Source organism: Cordyceps javanica, chromosome 2, assembly GCF_051103115.1.
Source record: "Cordyceps javanica chromosome 2, complete sequence".
NCBI lineage: Eukaryota > Fungi > Ascomycota > Sordariomycetes > Hypocreales > Cordycipitaceae > Cordyceps > Cordyceps javanica.
The window spans coordinates 2,105,057-2,118,845 of NC_139296.1; the positions used below are offsets into that span (position 1 = coordinate 2,105,057).

At 55.0% G+C, this 13,789-nt stretch overlaps 4 protein-coding genes across 4 annotated transcripts; 3 read left to right on the forward strand and 1 right to left on the reverse strand.

The window, feature by feature from the left end:
* Positions 1-57: 57 nt before the first annotated feature.
* On the forward strand, positions 58-1,262 carry V2A60_003127 (B-box zinc finger protein; the record flags this gene model as incomplete). The annotated part of the gene is made up of 2 exons (XM_083254468.1): positions 58-149; positions 215-1,262. The coding sequence occupies 2 exons, from the start codon at positions 58-60 to the stop codon at positions 1,260-1,262; spliced, it is 1,140 nt and encodes a 379-aa protein (XP_083110594.1).
* Positions 1,263-1,416: 154 nt separating this feature from the next.
* V2A60_003128 (uncharacterized protein) lies at positions 1,417-2,131 on the reverse strand (the record flags this gene model as incomplete). Its single annotated transcript, XM_083254469.1, has 2 exons — positions 1,417-1,449; positions 1,517-2,131. 2 exons carry the CDS (start codon positions 2,129-2,131, stop codon positions 1,417-1,419), a joined length of 648 nt encoding a protein of 215 aa, XP_083110595.1.
* A 2,393-nt stretch (positions 2,132-4,524) lies between these two features.
* Positions 4,525-6,692, forward strand: V2A60_003129 (FAD binding domain-containing protein; the record flags this gene model as incomplete). The annotated part of the gene is made up of 4 exons (XM_083254470.1): positions 4,525-4,558; positions 4,689-4,757; positions 4,824-5,061; positions 5,144-6,692. The coding sequence occupies 4 exons, from the start codon at positions 4,525-4,527 to the stop codon at positions 6,690-6,692; spliced, it is 1,890 nt and encodes a 629-aa protein (XP_083110596.1).
* A 4,558-nt stretch (positions 6,693-11,250) lies between these two features.
* Positions 11,251-13,244, forward strand: V2A60_003130 (and other transporter-domain-containing protein; the record flags this gene model as incomplete). The annotated part of the gene is made up of 3 exons (XM_083254471.1): positions 11,251-11,366; positions 11,600-11,872; positions 11,924-13,244. 3 exons carry the CDS (start codon positions 11,251-11,253, stop codon positions 13,242-13,244), a joined length of 1,710 nt encoding a protein of 569 aa, XP_083110597.1.
* Positions 13,245-13,789: the final 545 nt, after the last annotated feature.

A 13,789-nucleotide genomic window follows, 5' to 3' on the forward strand; every position in this document is an offset into this window, starting at 1 on the left:
GCGTCTTCTTGGGGGTCTCCTTTGTAGGCCCACGTATTTAGAAAATTGCGCATCGGCATGGCCAACGACGTCGACAAGAACTTGCTAGATCGCTTACAGGCACTGCGGGGTGGTGGCCCAGCTGGCGGTCTATCCGCGCACGCGCCTCAGTGAGTACCAACAGCATCTGGGAACCGCCAGCCCGAGAGTAGTTCTAGCTGACACAGCCGCGCAGGACAATTAAAATTGATGTTATTGAGAGGGCAAAAACGCCATCGAGGGAAGATGCGCTGACCGCGCGGCTCAGATCGCTGCGCGAAGGCTCCGCGACGCCTGAGCCACCGAGCCGAGGAGCGTCACCGAAGCCTGCGACCCAGCCTGTACGCAAACTCTCTGAGCATTCAGTCTCACTAGCGCTAGATGCGTCCCTTCAAAGCGATAGCAAGGTTGGGAATATCGAGGACATCTTTGTTACCGACGATGATACCCTTCAAGAGCTCTTGGCCGACGTCACGCCCGACGAGGACCCGAGCGCTCAAGGTACGCATGAGCCAAGCGACGACCAGGTCAGGGCGCTCTTGGAGCAGCTTGCCGACGACATACCCAAGGATTCGGATCCGTCGCCCAAGCGCCGAGGCAACGACAGTGAGCCTGATTCCGACGACTCGGACAGCGAGGCCATGAGGCGCAAGGTCGAGGATGTGGTGGAGAGGTACCAAGCTGAAGCGGAGCTGGAAGCGTCGCATGATAGCAAGGACACAGAAGAAGACGACGACTTCCAAGACCCCCACGACGAAGGGACGCACGAGTCCGGCGCCGCGGACCTGGCAATGCCGTCGGTTCCCTCCGACCTGCAGAATCTTGCAGCCTCGCCGCAGAGGGATGGGCTGCGGGACACGCCCGACCTAGACGACATCACCGCACGCCTGGCTGCGCTGCGTGCTCCGAGCCACAACACAGACGGGGGCGGCGATGACGGTGACGAGGGCTCGCTCAGCTTGCCGTCGGTGCCGACATCGCGCCCCTCCGCCAAACCCGTGTCGCGGCTGCAGTCGCGGACCAAGTACACCGACGACGACGTGGATAGTTGGTGTACCGTTTGCCTCGAGGATGCCACGCTGCGGTGTCTGGGCTGCGACGGCGACGTCTACTGCGCGCGGTGCTGGCGGGAGATGCACGTCGGCCCGGCCGCGGCCTTTGACGACCGCAGCCATCGCGCCGTACAATTTACGAGGGACGGCAAGAAGAAGGAAGCACCTCGAAGGGTAGCGCTCGGGGCATAGCGTGTATACAACGGCATATCATTAGACTGGAGACGGCATCGGCCATTCCTCCTCTTCTTTGTGTATGAATACCTTTACTAATATGTTTGCTCGTTTGTATCATTATCCCTAGGTAGCTCAACAGTCTGCCCCTTTCTACACTGGCCTTATGAGGCTACTCAAACTTTAACACGCCTTTGAGAATCCACTGCGGTAATGTCAGCAAAACACGTAGCAAGGTGCTCGGCCATGGCTGCACTGCCGGAAACGCTTACAATCTGACCGTTGGCGACCTCGATCGCCACCTTGTCCACCTCGACCTTGCCGGGCATCACCACGCGCGTGCCGTCGTCCCGCTCCTCCCACCAGACCTCCGTTCCGGCCATGGTCTTGGCCTTGGTGCCCGCGGGCCAGGGGCTACGCGTGACGAGATGGGCCTCAACGAAGCGGCCGAGGTTTGCGTCGGCGCGGCCCTTGCCCTCCTCGCCCTCGTACGCCTGAGCGCCGAGCTCGCCGAGCTCGCGCTCGTCCTCCCAGGGCTTGCGCGGCAGGGCCTCGACGGCCGAGTTGAGCGGCGCGAGGACGGTCGTGCCATCGCCGTCGCCGTCGCCGTCGCTCAGGCGCGCCGCGGCGGCTGCGTGCTCTCGCGCAAACGATGAGAAGGTGGACAGCGCGCGGTTGGAGCCCAGCGTGTCGCTGAGGCGCACGGCGGGCTGCACTGGGTGATCGTCGGCGGCGCCGGCCATGGCGGCGAGGTGCTTCGGCGGGCGGCTTCGCAGGTGGGCGGGAGTGGTGACGTCGCTGTCGGGTTGTGGGCTGCTGCGCAGGGCGGCGGCAACGGTGGGCAGAAGAACGAGACAACCAGACAGCGCAATGACGGAGCGGCGCATAACAGGCCTGCGCTGAGATGCTTCACTAAAGAGGAACAGAAAAGAATTATAGAAGTCGGGCGCAAATATAGATGAATAACCAGTCTATTGCAGTCTGTCTATGCTGGCTAATCTTGGGCAAGAGCACCTGGGGTCGCGCAATGGCAAAAGACGTCACTGGTGACGAATCGGGTATGGGCCGCCGAGGCTTCCCGTGTGAGCACTGCTGGCTGGTTGTCCGGTTATCTGCCCTGGGTGGCAGTGGCCACGAGATGTTGCGTCGGTCGGCGGTATCGGACAGTAGGTATGAATATTACCCTTTAGCAATAGCGGTAAAATTTCCCTGCGATTTAGCATGATCATGTTCAACTGGCATCTCGCCGACCGTGAGGTCTGAAGCACATGGGCGATGGCTGCGCTGACTAGCAACCGGGTTCGGCGTTTTGCGAGGTGGATGAGAAGCCGAGCTACGTGCTCCCCGGGAGCACTGCCCATCGTACTATGGCCATAGTGAAAGAAGAACTACGAGAGCCCAGAGCCGCATCAGGGCTCGGTGAGTATATATGCACCCACGGAGTCTAGAGCCTCTCTGTGGGAATTAAAATAAAACATGGGCGGTGCCCGGGGACCAACTCTTTCTTGGTCGGCAACATCAATCGCAAATCGGCCTCTCCAATATTTTTTCTTGGGTTACCCCAAAGGCCGTGCCCAGACTTTCACGTGCGAAAGCGGCACTCGCCAATCATGCTCCAGGTATTTGTTGGACTTGCAGCGCGCCACTGAGAGAATGCCCGTCATCTGACAGTGACTGGGCACGGAGAAACTGCCCCTCCAAGACATATCCATCCTCCCCAGCGTCGCAGAGTGTGGGGAATCTTATTGTTGCTGGACCGTGGGGCAACAATTGGAGGAATTCACATGTGAATCGTGAGCGTCACCAGACTCGTTTGCATCGTGGTTGGGGTCGTGCTAATCCACACAGGCGAGCTTTTGGCATGTGGGAATTGGCAGACTTGAGAATGAACATTATGAGAGTGACGCTGTCGAGACTGGGAGACGTCTGTTGAAATTGTTTGAATCTTGCGCGCGTTGTGGGTTGAGATGGCAGTGAGCAGCTTGTATTGGCGCATGCGGAAAGGCCGAGGCTCCGGTGTCGCTCATAGTGTCCACATATGGCAGTTTTGAATCGGTTGTTGGCACAGCGTGCGCTCCGAGCATCCATCCATACATTCTATTGTCGGCCTTCGCGAGCCTTCAAACCATCGTACTATGTCCTACCGGCAGGGCTTCCTGGATCGGCCCGTTGTCTCGCCCAAGTCCCCTTACCCCAGGCCGGCGCCGAAGAACCGTCGTATCCCCAGCGTGTAGACTCATTTCACGGTAGCGACGTCGCGACACCACATGCCTGCAACAGTGGGCGCGAGACGGTGCGGAATGGTGAGACGGAGTTGGCTGGCACTACGCTGAGAGCAGCCAGCAGCCCGTGGTAGTCTCCGAGGATGCGCTGTAATTCTCGGGTGCTTGGGCCTTTGAGGGTCGGGCGAGGCTAATAAGCGGCGCCGGCTACTCGGTCGGGGGCATGTGGGTTGGCACGGGAAGAGGGTGTGAAGTCGTGTCGGCACAATTTAGGTCATGAGGAGAGGATAGCAGGTGAAGTTAGAAAAAGATTACTTCTATTGATGGTGATTATGGCAATGACGATGATTATGACGGCTCAGTCAAATCCCGTTTGTCGCTCTTCCCGTTGTATCGTCTATTGGATACAAACGCCGTGCCAGTGGCTGACAAAGGCGGGTGGCAACTGGCAGAGGCGGGCAGCGAGCAGCAAACAAACTGTAACTGCGTAGGTAGTAGATAGGTAGGTAGGTACCTACCTGTAGGTAGTGGGGCTTCTCTGGGCTGGGATTTTGAGGTAAGTACCGGCAAGTGGCAAGCAAACACTGGCTGCTCACGGTGGCAACTGGGGTAACTGGCGGCGCCGAACACCTGGTTTCGTTGGCCTTTCTTTAGCACCTAGGCAGGCCTCTCCGGAAAACGAGTCCCCCAAATTCCTCCCCCTCCTAGCCTCTAGGTAGGTACCTGGTCGGCATCCCCCTCCTCCCCCCAAGTGAGGGATGTCCCCAGTCAAATGCTCTGGCTAAGTCCCCCCAAACTTGACCTCGGCTGTCCCATCGCCCTCGGCGTCCTGGCTCCACCATTCCACTCATTGCCTCATAAACTCCCAGGTCCGGAAGCCATTTTAACCTTTGTTCCTCTTCTCATTCTTCCATCTCTTCTCCATCCTCTTTCTTCCCTTAATCCTCTCCAATCTCATCTGTGTGCGCAGGCTTCATCTACTCTTCTGCCTGTTCTTCCTCCTTGCGCTTCTCTCCTCATTCTCCCTTCCCACCTCACATCTAAACACACACAGCACAATGGCTCCCAGAGTAATTGTCGTCGGTGGTGGTCGTAAGTAGCTCTCTTTGCCTCGGTTCGCTGGTGTGCGCATATGCGCGCGTTTGGCCGTTGCGCGCTCCCTGCCTGCGCGCCGCCCACGACCTCTTCCCGCCAATCGCATTGCTAACGTCAAACTCTCCAGTTTCCGGCCTGAGTGCTGCTCACACCATCTACCTGGCTGGCGGCAACGTCGTCGTCCTCGACAAGCAGGGTGAGTAAACTTGCTTCTAGAATCCCTCGGTGTCTCGGCCGATGCGCTGACTATCCTTGATGGCAGGTTTCTTCGGTGGTAACTCGACCAAGGCCACCTCTGGTATCAACGGTGCCCTGACCCGCACCCAGGTTGAACACGGCGTTGGCGACAGCGTCAAGCAGTTCTACGATGATACCCTCAAGTCTGCCCGTGACAAGGCTCGCCCTGATCTCATCAAGGTTCTGACCTACAAGTCCGCTGCTGCCGTCGAGTGGCTTCAGGACGTCTTCAACCTCGACCTCACCCTCGTCTCTCGTCTCGGGTAAGTACAGTTTGAAAATTAGCAGTCGCTGCTGGTCGCAGATGTTGTAAACGCAAGTTTCTGACCCAAATCTGTTGTGTAGTGGTCACTCTCAGCCCCGAACCCACCGTGGCCACGATGCCAAGTTCCCCGGCATGGCCATCACCTACGCCCTGATGCAGCGCCTTGAGGAGCTTTCCGAGACCGAGCCCCACCGCGTGCAGATCATCAAGAAGGCCCGCGTCACTGGCCTCAACAAGGAGGGTAACTCCATTCTCGGTGTTTCCTACGAGTTTGATGGCCAGACCCAGACTCTTGAGGGTCCCGTCGTCCTGGCCACTGGTGGCTACGCCGCCGATTTCGGTGACGGGTCTCTGCTCAAGAAGCACCGTCCTGATACCTACGGTCTCGCCACCACCAACGGTACCCACGCCACCGGTGACGGTCAGAAGATGGTTATGGAGATTGGCGGTAACGCTATTGACATGGACAAGGTTCAAGTCCATCCTACGGGTCTCGTTGACCCCAAGGATCCTGGCTCCAAGTGGAAGTTCCTCGCTGCTGAGGCTCTCCGTGGTGAGGGTGGTCTTCTCCTCAACGCCGACGGTGATCGCTTCTGCGACGAGCTCGGCCACCGTGATTACGTCTCCGGCATGATGTGGAAGGAGAAGGATAAGGGCAAGTTCCCCATCCGCCTCGTCCTCAACTCCAAGGCCTCCACTGTCCTTGACTTCCACACCCGCCACTACTCTGGCCGTGGTCTCATGAAGAAGATGTCCGGCGAGGAGCTGGCCAAGGAGATTGGCTGCACTCCCGACCATCTGCAGAGCACCTTCAAGACCTACAACGCCATTGCCGATGGCAAGCAGAAGGACCCATGGGGCAAGAAGTTCTTCCACAACATGCCCTTGGACATCAACGACACCTTCCACGTCGCTCTGATGGAGCCTGTCCTTCACTTCACCATGGGTGGTATCGAGATCAACGACAAGGCTCAGGTCCTCAACCAGGACAAGAAGCCATTCGATGGCCTCTTCGCCTGCGGTGAGCTGGCTGGTGGTGTCCACGGTGCTAACCGTCTTGGTGGCTCTTCCCTCCTTGGCTGTGTTGTCTACGGTCGTGTTGCTGGTGACACTGCCAGCAACTACCTCTTCCAGAAGGCTCTCAGCGGCGCCGGCTCTGGCGCGGCCCGTATCGGCCAGATCTCTCTGCACCTCGACCCCTCTGCTCCTGGCAGACTGACTGTCCAGTGGGCCAACGGTGGTGCTGCCGCCGCCCCCGCCCAGATCGCTGATGCGCCTGCCGCCGCTGCTGCTCCCGCCGCTGCGTCCGCTCCGGCTGCCGCCGCCCCCGCTGGTGCCACCAAGGCTGAGGCAAAGCCTTTTGCCATTCCCGAGCAGGAGTACAGCATGGAGGAGGTTGCCAAGCACAACACCAAGGAGGACCTCTGGGTCGTCGTCAAGGGTGTTGTCATGGATCTCTCCAACTGGCTGGACGACCACCCCGGCGGTCCCCAGGCTATCATGAACTTCATGGGCCGTGATGCCACCGAAGAGTTCGAGATGCTGCACGATGACGAGGTCATCCCCAAGTACGCCCCTAACCAGGTCATTGGCCGCGTCAAGGGCCAGGAGCCCAGCCTCGAGCTGTAAGCGGCTGTTTCATACCCCCGAAAAAAAAGATGAACCGGAAACGGTCGTATAGTATTATTTCATGGATTGATGGGACATAGATTTTGACATGGCTTAAAAGAATCCCCAACATGTATCAGCCCGAACGGAGGTGACCTGAGGGGCAATTTGGCGCTTGGGACTTTTTGATTATTTAGCTTTATTATGTTTGTGTATTTGGATTATTCCCTATGTATTCTCGACGTTGTACAGATAGCAATGCATGCATACGAAGAAGCCATTCAAGGACAAGCAGTGAATTCGAATGCGATGGACTCACAACAGGCCTACACTTTTGTGATTAGAATTAGAAACTGTATTGCAGCGCATAAATACTTGCGTATACAATAGGTCCTAACCCAACAGCAATAGCTAACTTGTAGACATGTGCCCGCAGTCCCCGTTCGGGGCCCAGGCGAGATGAGATAGATCCCGAGGTCCCCTGGCAGATGCGTTATAATTTCGAAAATCATGTTTTGGTCTTACACTTGTTACCCAGCATCACATTTTGCACTTCCATAACCCCAAATTTTACATGGAATTTGCTCTTTGTTTTCCCTACGCCGTTCTACGCTGATCCTTGGCGAGAGATTGAACTTGGGCAACTCGAACCTTTCACAAGGTGTGTGAAAAATGCAATTTGGTGGACTCGGCGTGCTCGCTCAGGTACAGGGAGGGGCGGGGGTTGGGGTCTCATATATTCGCCTTATGGAAAGAGCAAAATCGGATGAGAAAGGAACAGTCAATGACAGAGAAAATCTTCATAGTAGAGGAACCCACCGATACGGCGGATGCTACTACAGGCTGAATGATTAAGATTGGGCACGGAGGTATTTTGGGTAAGAACCTCCTACTTACTAGTCAAGAGAACGAAGTCGGTGTGGCGGCTGACTTGCCGAGGGGGACGATAGAGGAAATGGACATTGCCGGTGCGATTTCAGGATGTAGGCAGCTTTCAGAAATTTCCTAGTCTAGTTTGCATGCAACTGAACAGCGAGAATCCTCAAACGAGGGCATTCAACGAATTCGCCTTCATCAAGGCAAGAGGTCCTCCAACACCTCAAAGTCTGCTCTCCCTTCAGGCGCTTATTCTCCATTGCAGCATCTACTAAGCTGGCGAATATTGCTTGCATTAGCTCGAACCACTCCGAATCCTTTCAAAAAGATCAAGTTTATCGAATTTCTCACGAGGCCATCTTCACGGCAAAGGTTCATCGAGATTCCTTTGATTAGAACATTGTAAACTAGCCTCGGCAAGAAACTCTGTGAGGGAGCAACTCTCTGATGACGAAGCAAAATTAAGCATCTCAAACGGTGATATCGCACAGAAGGATTTTCACCTGGAGGGCATGACACTGTTGTCAGGTGGAGGACTGGCCCGACATGCCGACATGCATCCTGCAGACCTCGTCGCCACCTAGCAGAATCTAGCCGAGGAGATTGGGTTTGCAAGCTCCGCCAACGCCTCAAAAGCCACTCTCACAATCGACTTGGAAGGAGCGGGACATGGCCGAGGAGGGTTGGGGCTGGGGTAGGATGAACATAAGCATGAGCATGAGCATGAGCATGAGCATGAGGCTAGGTATGTTGCAGTAATGGTGTTACAGTGATATCGGTCTGGGTCGTTTAAGATTTATGTGGTCGAGAAGTTCTCTGACGGAAGTAAAGAACCTGGTCATAGCAACCCGAAAATCATACACCGCATTCCCAGTAATGGCATTTCAAGCCCATTTCATCGCGGCACCAGAAACTTGAGGTAAATTAAGCATACAGGATGCGAAGAACTGTGAATGAAGAGCAGGAGAGGGGGCCCGGCGAAACAGAGACAAGACACCCGACAAGTGCAATGGTACGAAAATAGGACAGCAGCGCTATTTGCGTGCTACTGAGTTAGCCATATGTATGCCTGCGTGGAATGCTGGGCTGCCAGGGCTGGAGTGTTGCAGGTCAAGTGGCTCGTTAGATTTGAGACATTTCGATGGAGCTGGCACCAGAGAGTCAAGGGTAGCGGCTCTCTCGAATGACGATAAGAATCTTGTCGGTGTGATGGAAAAGCTACCAGTATCTTGTGCTTGCCTACGTCCTAGTCTCATACTGGTGCAACTAGAAAAATATGCTCTCGACGTCTCGAGTTGACAAATTGCTTCAAGGCTGGCGATGGACATGCGGAGCAGATGGATGCTGGACAGCCAAAAACGGCCTGGCCTGGCACTACGCAGTAAGCGGCTCGATACTGTGCTGATTTTGCTCCAGCTCATTTACGGGGTGGAACTGATGTGCCGGACGCCAATGTGCTGCACCGTCAAATGATTTCAAACCCGCTAAAGCGTCGTTGGGGCCTGGGCTTTGCGGAAGTGTCAAGTGAGGCGTCGCCGCGCTGCCACAATTCGCTGGCCTGCGCGGGCTAACGCACGACCCCTCCGCCACGAAGCGTCGGCCGCTTTGTTCGGCATGAAACTTGGTTGCTGTCGAGAGGCACCAGTAACTGTAGGGCGCGGCAGGGGCCATGACACAGGACCATGGCCAAAAGGGAGGGGGGAGACAGCATGCGTAGTGGTGAGGTAATGACCGGATAGAGCAGGGCGGAGGTTGTCGCCTGTCAAGCGAAACATGGACTGGTTGCCGGGTGTGTTATTGGCAGATGCAATGGATGAATGAGGCGAGGAAACCATGTGGCCAGGGAGCGCATTGCTGGTATTCTCCTTGGGAAGCTTGTATATTGCCTCTGACTATTTGCGTGGTCGTGGTGGTGGTGACAAAGTGTTCGTTTGAGGCTCCTCAACAGCCAGCTGCGACGATGTGTCCGCCAATAATGTTTGCCTTGGAAAAGAGTACCATCGTATCGAGTGATTTTTGGGCGCGAAAACGATCGATCTCCCGGCGCGCATCAGAAGGGAGTAGAGGTGCAACTTGGATCTGCAACTAGAATGATACGGCGCAGCGAACAGATAGGGTTGAGAAGTTTATTAAGTAGTAGGTACTCAGTATTGGTAAACGAGGATCGAGGATGTGTGCCTGGAGGGTAGACAAGTGGGGAAAGTCGGCTACCGGTCGCCCGCGGGCTCCCAGTCTTGCCAGTTTCCTGACCAGGAACTGTTACAACGGTGGGCGGGTAGGGATGGTTTGTTGTAGACGACCGACCAGGGGGGGTGCGACGAGCAGACAGCAGATTATGCCGACTTCTGTCGCGTTTCCAAGTTCATTATGCCGGCATGGCCAGCTAATTACTTGACACTGTTGCAGTACACAGTCTGGGGAAGCGGGGGCATGGCGCGCCTGAGCACCTGAGTAGACACATATCCTGGTGAGCGCCAGTGCCCAACCAGGCAAGGCGCCAGCTGGGCGGCGGTGTGTGGGGCGTCACCGCCAGCGAGAGACATGGCGCTGCAGTGGTCGCTGGAAGAGGGCAGGAGGGCAGGCCCCCTGTAAGACGCTGCAGCGCGAGGTCCCTTGGGCGAGGAGGTACCCGTGCTCGGTTAGGGCAGAGCACCTATGTAGGTACATAGGTAGGTACTTATCTCTGCCCACTGTAAGTAATATTTCATGTCGCGCAAGTTGGGTCACGCATTGTACTCAGTACATAAGCTTGTCTCCGCCTAGACTGTGGCTGCATCACTGTTCAGCCAATAAGGCTGCCTTTTTTCCAAGATATGCCAATGGCCTTTCGCCAATGCTCGTGACTCTAACCCCCCTTCCGCCACCCTTTTCGTAGTCTCTACCTACTCAGCATAAGAGCCCGTTTCCAAATAGCATTGCTCACACCACCACAATAAGACCGCCCGCCTATTTGGCTGACTGACTGGCTGACTGACTTTTACATGGCCAGACCTTCCCTGTCTGGCCCGCCTGCGTGTCAACTAGCCTGATCTTCCGCTCCCATGGGTGCCCTAGTTGCCTAGTCATTCCCTCCTTCAGGCGTACTGGTAGTCACAGGCTCTCTTTCCCTCGTTGCCCCCCCTGTCCGGGCCAGGGCATTGTGCAGCCCAGCGGTCGGCTTTGACACCCCAGGAAACCCCTACCAGGTACTTCTAATGAATGTTCCGCTGTAACGGCACCCTGTGCATCTGCGCTGTAAATGGTTAGCGGTAGCGTCGCCTTCGCCGCCCACTCCCTCCAACTTACCACTTCTCTCGCCCGCTCGCCACGACTTCTTCCCTCTCACCATCCATCTTCACTCCACATTTCAATCACCATCCTTACCCAAGACTACGATTCTCATCCCTCCCTTTCTTGCCCAACCGTCGTGCGGCTGTCCGTCAATTTCTTTCGCCGTATCGCCAACTGATCTTATATCGCCATTTGTCCCGTTTCTTTATCAAGTCGCTACCTGCACGCGACTCCCCCGCTCGCTGAAGAAATCGCCCCATACCGACGATCCAACCGTTGACACGACGCAACCCTCCGTTTGATCCTCCAACGACACCCTACGATTCTTACTTCGACGACGGCCACATTTGGCAATACCTCTTTTACCCCCGGAAAAAGCGCGAACGGTCGCCGCCAACAGCTACCGTGGATTGACTCGTCATACTCCGACGCCATGGCGATTGCCATGCGCTGGCAAAAGCCTGACAATGTCGCTGGCTCGTCAGCCCCGGCCATCATGGTTGGCCTCTTTGTTGCTTCTGGTGGACTTTTGTTTGGATACGACACTGGGTAAGCCTTGAGACCAGTTCCCATGAGCTCGGCCATTCTCGACCTCTTGCATGCCCGCCAATTGCCAGGGCCCCAGCATCGACTGCTGGCCTACTGCCACTGTTACCTTCAAGTCAAATTTCCGACAGTTTCGCAAAAAGTAACGTCGGGAGTGCTTTCTCTCTACTGTTTTGCAACTTTGTCGAGGCCACCACCTATCACTCTAGCGCCAAGTGCTGACTCTGTGCCTATAGTGCAATAAACGGCATCCTCGCTATGGACGAGTTCAAAAAGCAATTTGCTACCAATTGCAGCGATGCTGGCGCCAACACGAATCTTTGCCCAAAAGACTCTTCTATCATTGTCGCCATTCTCAGCGCTGGAACTGTCCTCGGTGCACTGATCGCCGCTCCATTTGGCGACTTTCTGGGCCGTCGGATCTCTCTCCTGCTCGGCGTTGCGCTCTTCTGCATTGGTGCTATTTGCCAAGTCTGCGCCGAATCAATCCCTCTGCTTCTTGTTGGCCGGTAAGTCGCCTTGTCTTTTTGTATGCCTGGCATGCTTTAATGCCTTCTTAGACTTCTTGCTGGTGTCGGTGTCGGTGCCGTATCTGTGCTTGTCCCAATGTACCAATCCGAAATGGCTCCAAAATGGATTCGCGGTACGCTCGTATGTGCATACCAGCTCTCCATCACCGTTGGCTTATTAGCGGCTTCAATCGTCAACATCATAACCTCAAGGATCTCCAATTCATCGTCATATCGCATCCCGCTCGGGTTACAGCTCGTACCCGCCCTCATCATCACCATGGGCCTTCTTGTCCTTCCCGAAACTCCGCGATTTCTCGTCAAAAAAGGTCGAAATGAGGAAGCCGGCATATCCCTAAGTCGCTTGCGTCGGCTCGACATAACTCACCCTGCTCTCATTGAAGAGTTGCACGAAATCATTGCCAATCATCAGTACGAGCTGACACTAGGTGACGACTCGTGGAAGGAGATCTTTGTTGGCACGCCTCATCTGGCCCGTCGCACTTTCACTGGTTGTGGCTTGCAAATGCTTCAACAACTTACCGGTATCAACTTCATCATGTACTACAGTACGACATTTTTTGGGGGTGCAGGAATCGACAGCCCATACACCAAATCCCTCATCATTCAGGTCATCAATGTCGTCTCCACCTTCCCCGGCCTCCTTGTCATCGAGTCATGGGGCCGACGAAGGTTGCTGATGGCTGGTGCTATTGGCATGGCTGCTTGCCAGCTTTTCATTGCATCGTTCACCACAGCGGCTGGTCAGGACCTTAAAAGTGCACAGCAGACTATCCTAATGGTATTCTGCTCCCTCAATATTTTCTTCTTTGCTTCTTCGTGGGGGCCCGTAGCTTGGGTCGTTACGTCTGAAATCTACCCTCTCAAAGTTCGAGCCAAGGCCATGGCCATTTCCACCGCTTCAAATTGGCTGCTGAACTTTGGTATTGCCTATAGCACCCCGTTCATGGTTGACGTTGGTCCAGGGAATGCTGGTTTCGGTCCCAAAATCTTCTTCATCTGGGGTGCTTTTTGCGTTCTTGCTGTCTTCTTCGTTTGGTCCATGGTATATGAGACCAGTAAGATAAGCCTCGAGCAGATTGATGAAATGTACGAGCGCGTCAACCATGCTTGGAACAGCAAGAACTTCGAGCCGAGCTGGAGCTTCCAGCAGATTGTGGATGAAGGCTGGTCTCCCAGTGCCATTCCGCCTCCGGGGCATGAGCTTCACGCGACTACTTCGCAATCAAGCGCCGAGACTACACTCAATGACTCAAGTTCGTCCACAACTGCCCGCGACGCCAGTAATTCTTCATCGGAAGAGAGCAAGGCCGTGGTACCAACCATGGCCAATGTTGATTTCAGCTACTAAACATTTATACCCCATTTCTCGGTCGGCGCTCTTGACTTGGCTATTTGAGCTCCGCTTCTTTTCTCTTGTCTTTTGTCATTTTTATCGCCACTTATTCATCATCTATTTTACGTCCTAATGCGACATGGGTTAATAGCGTGGAGTTTTGATACGGAATTTGCTGGAATTTGGTTCGATGTCTTCACGCGCTCTCACGGGGGAAAGGCTCAAAGTTCTGCTTTTCTCTGTCTTGGCCGAGTCACTGAAATATACGACTAATTAAAGTCCCGCTGCGTGCGGCAGTTGCGCGCTTTTCTCATCACATTATTACATTGGTTACATTGAACAATGGGCACGATAATTTATTTTGCCCTTTGCGAAATTCAAAAGACCTGTTTGATTATTGCATTTCCCACTTAAGCTTTGTCTGACCCTTCTTTGTTAAATGGCACATGCATGCCACGTCAGGTCTTGATAGGTGGTGTGGCTCGGAATTGTCTCGTGATCACCATATTGCTCAGCAGTGGTATGCCCAGAAGGAAGTGATATAGAATGAGCGAAAATAC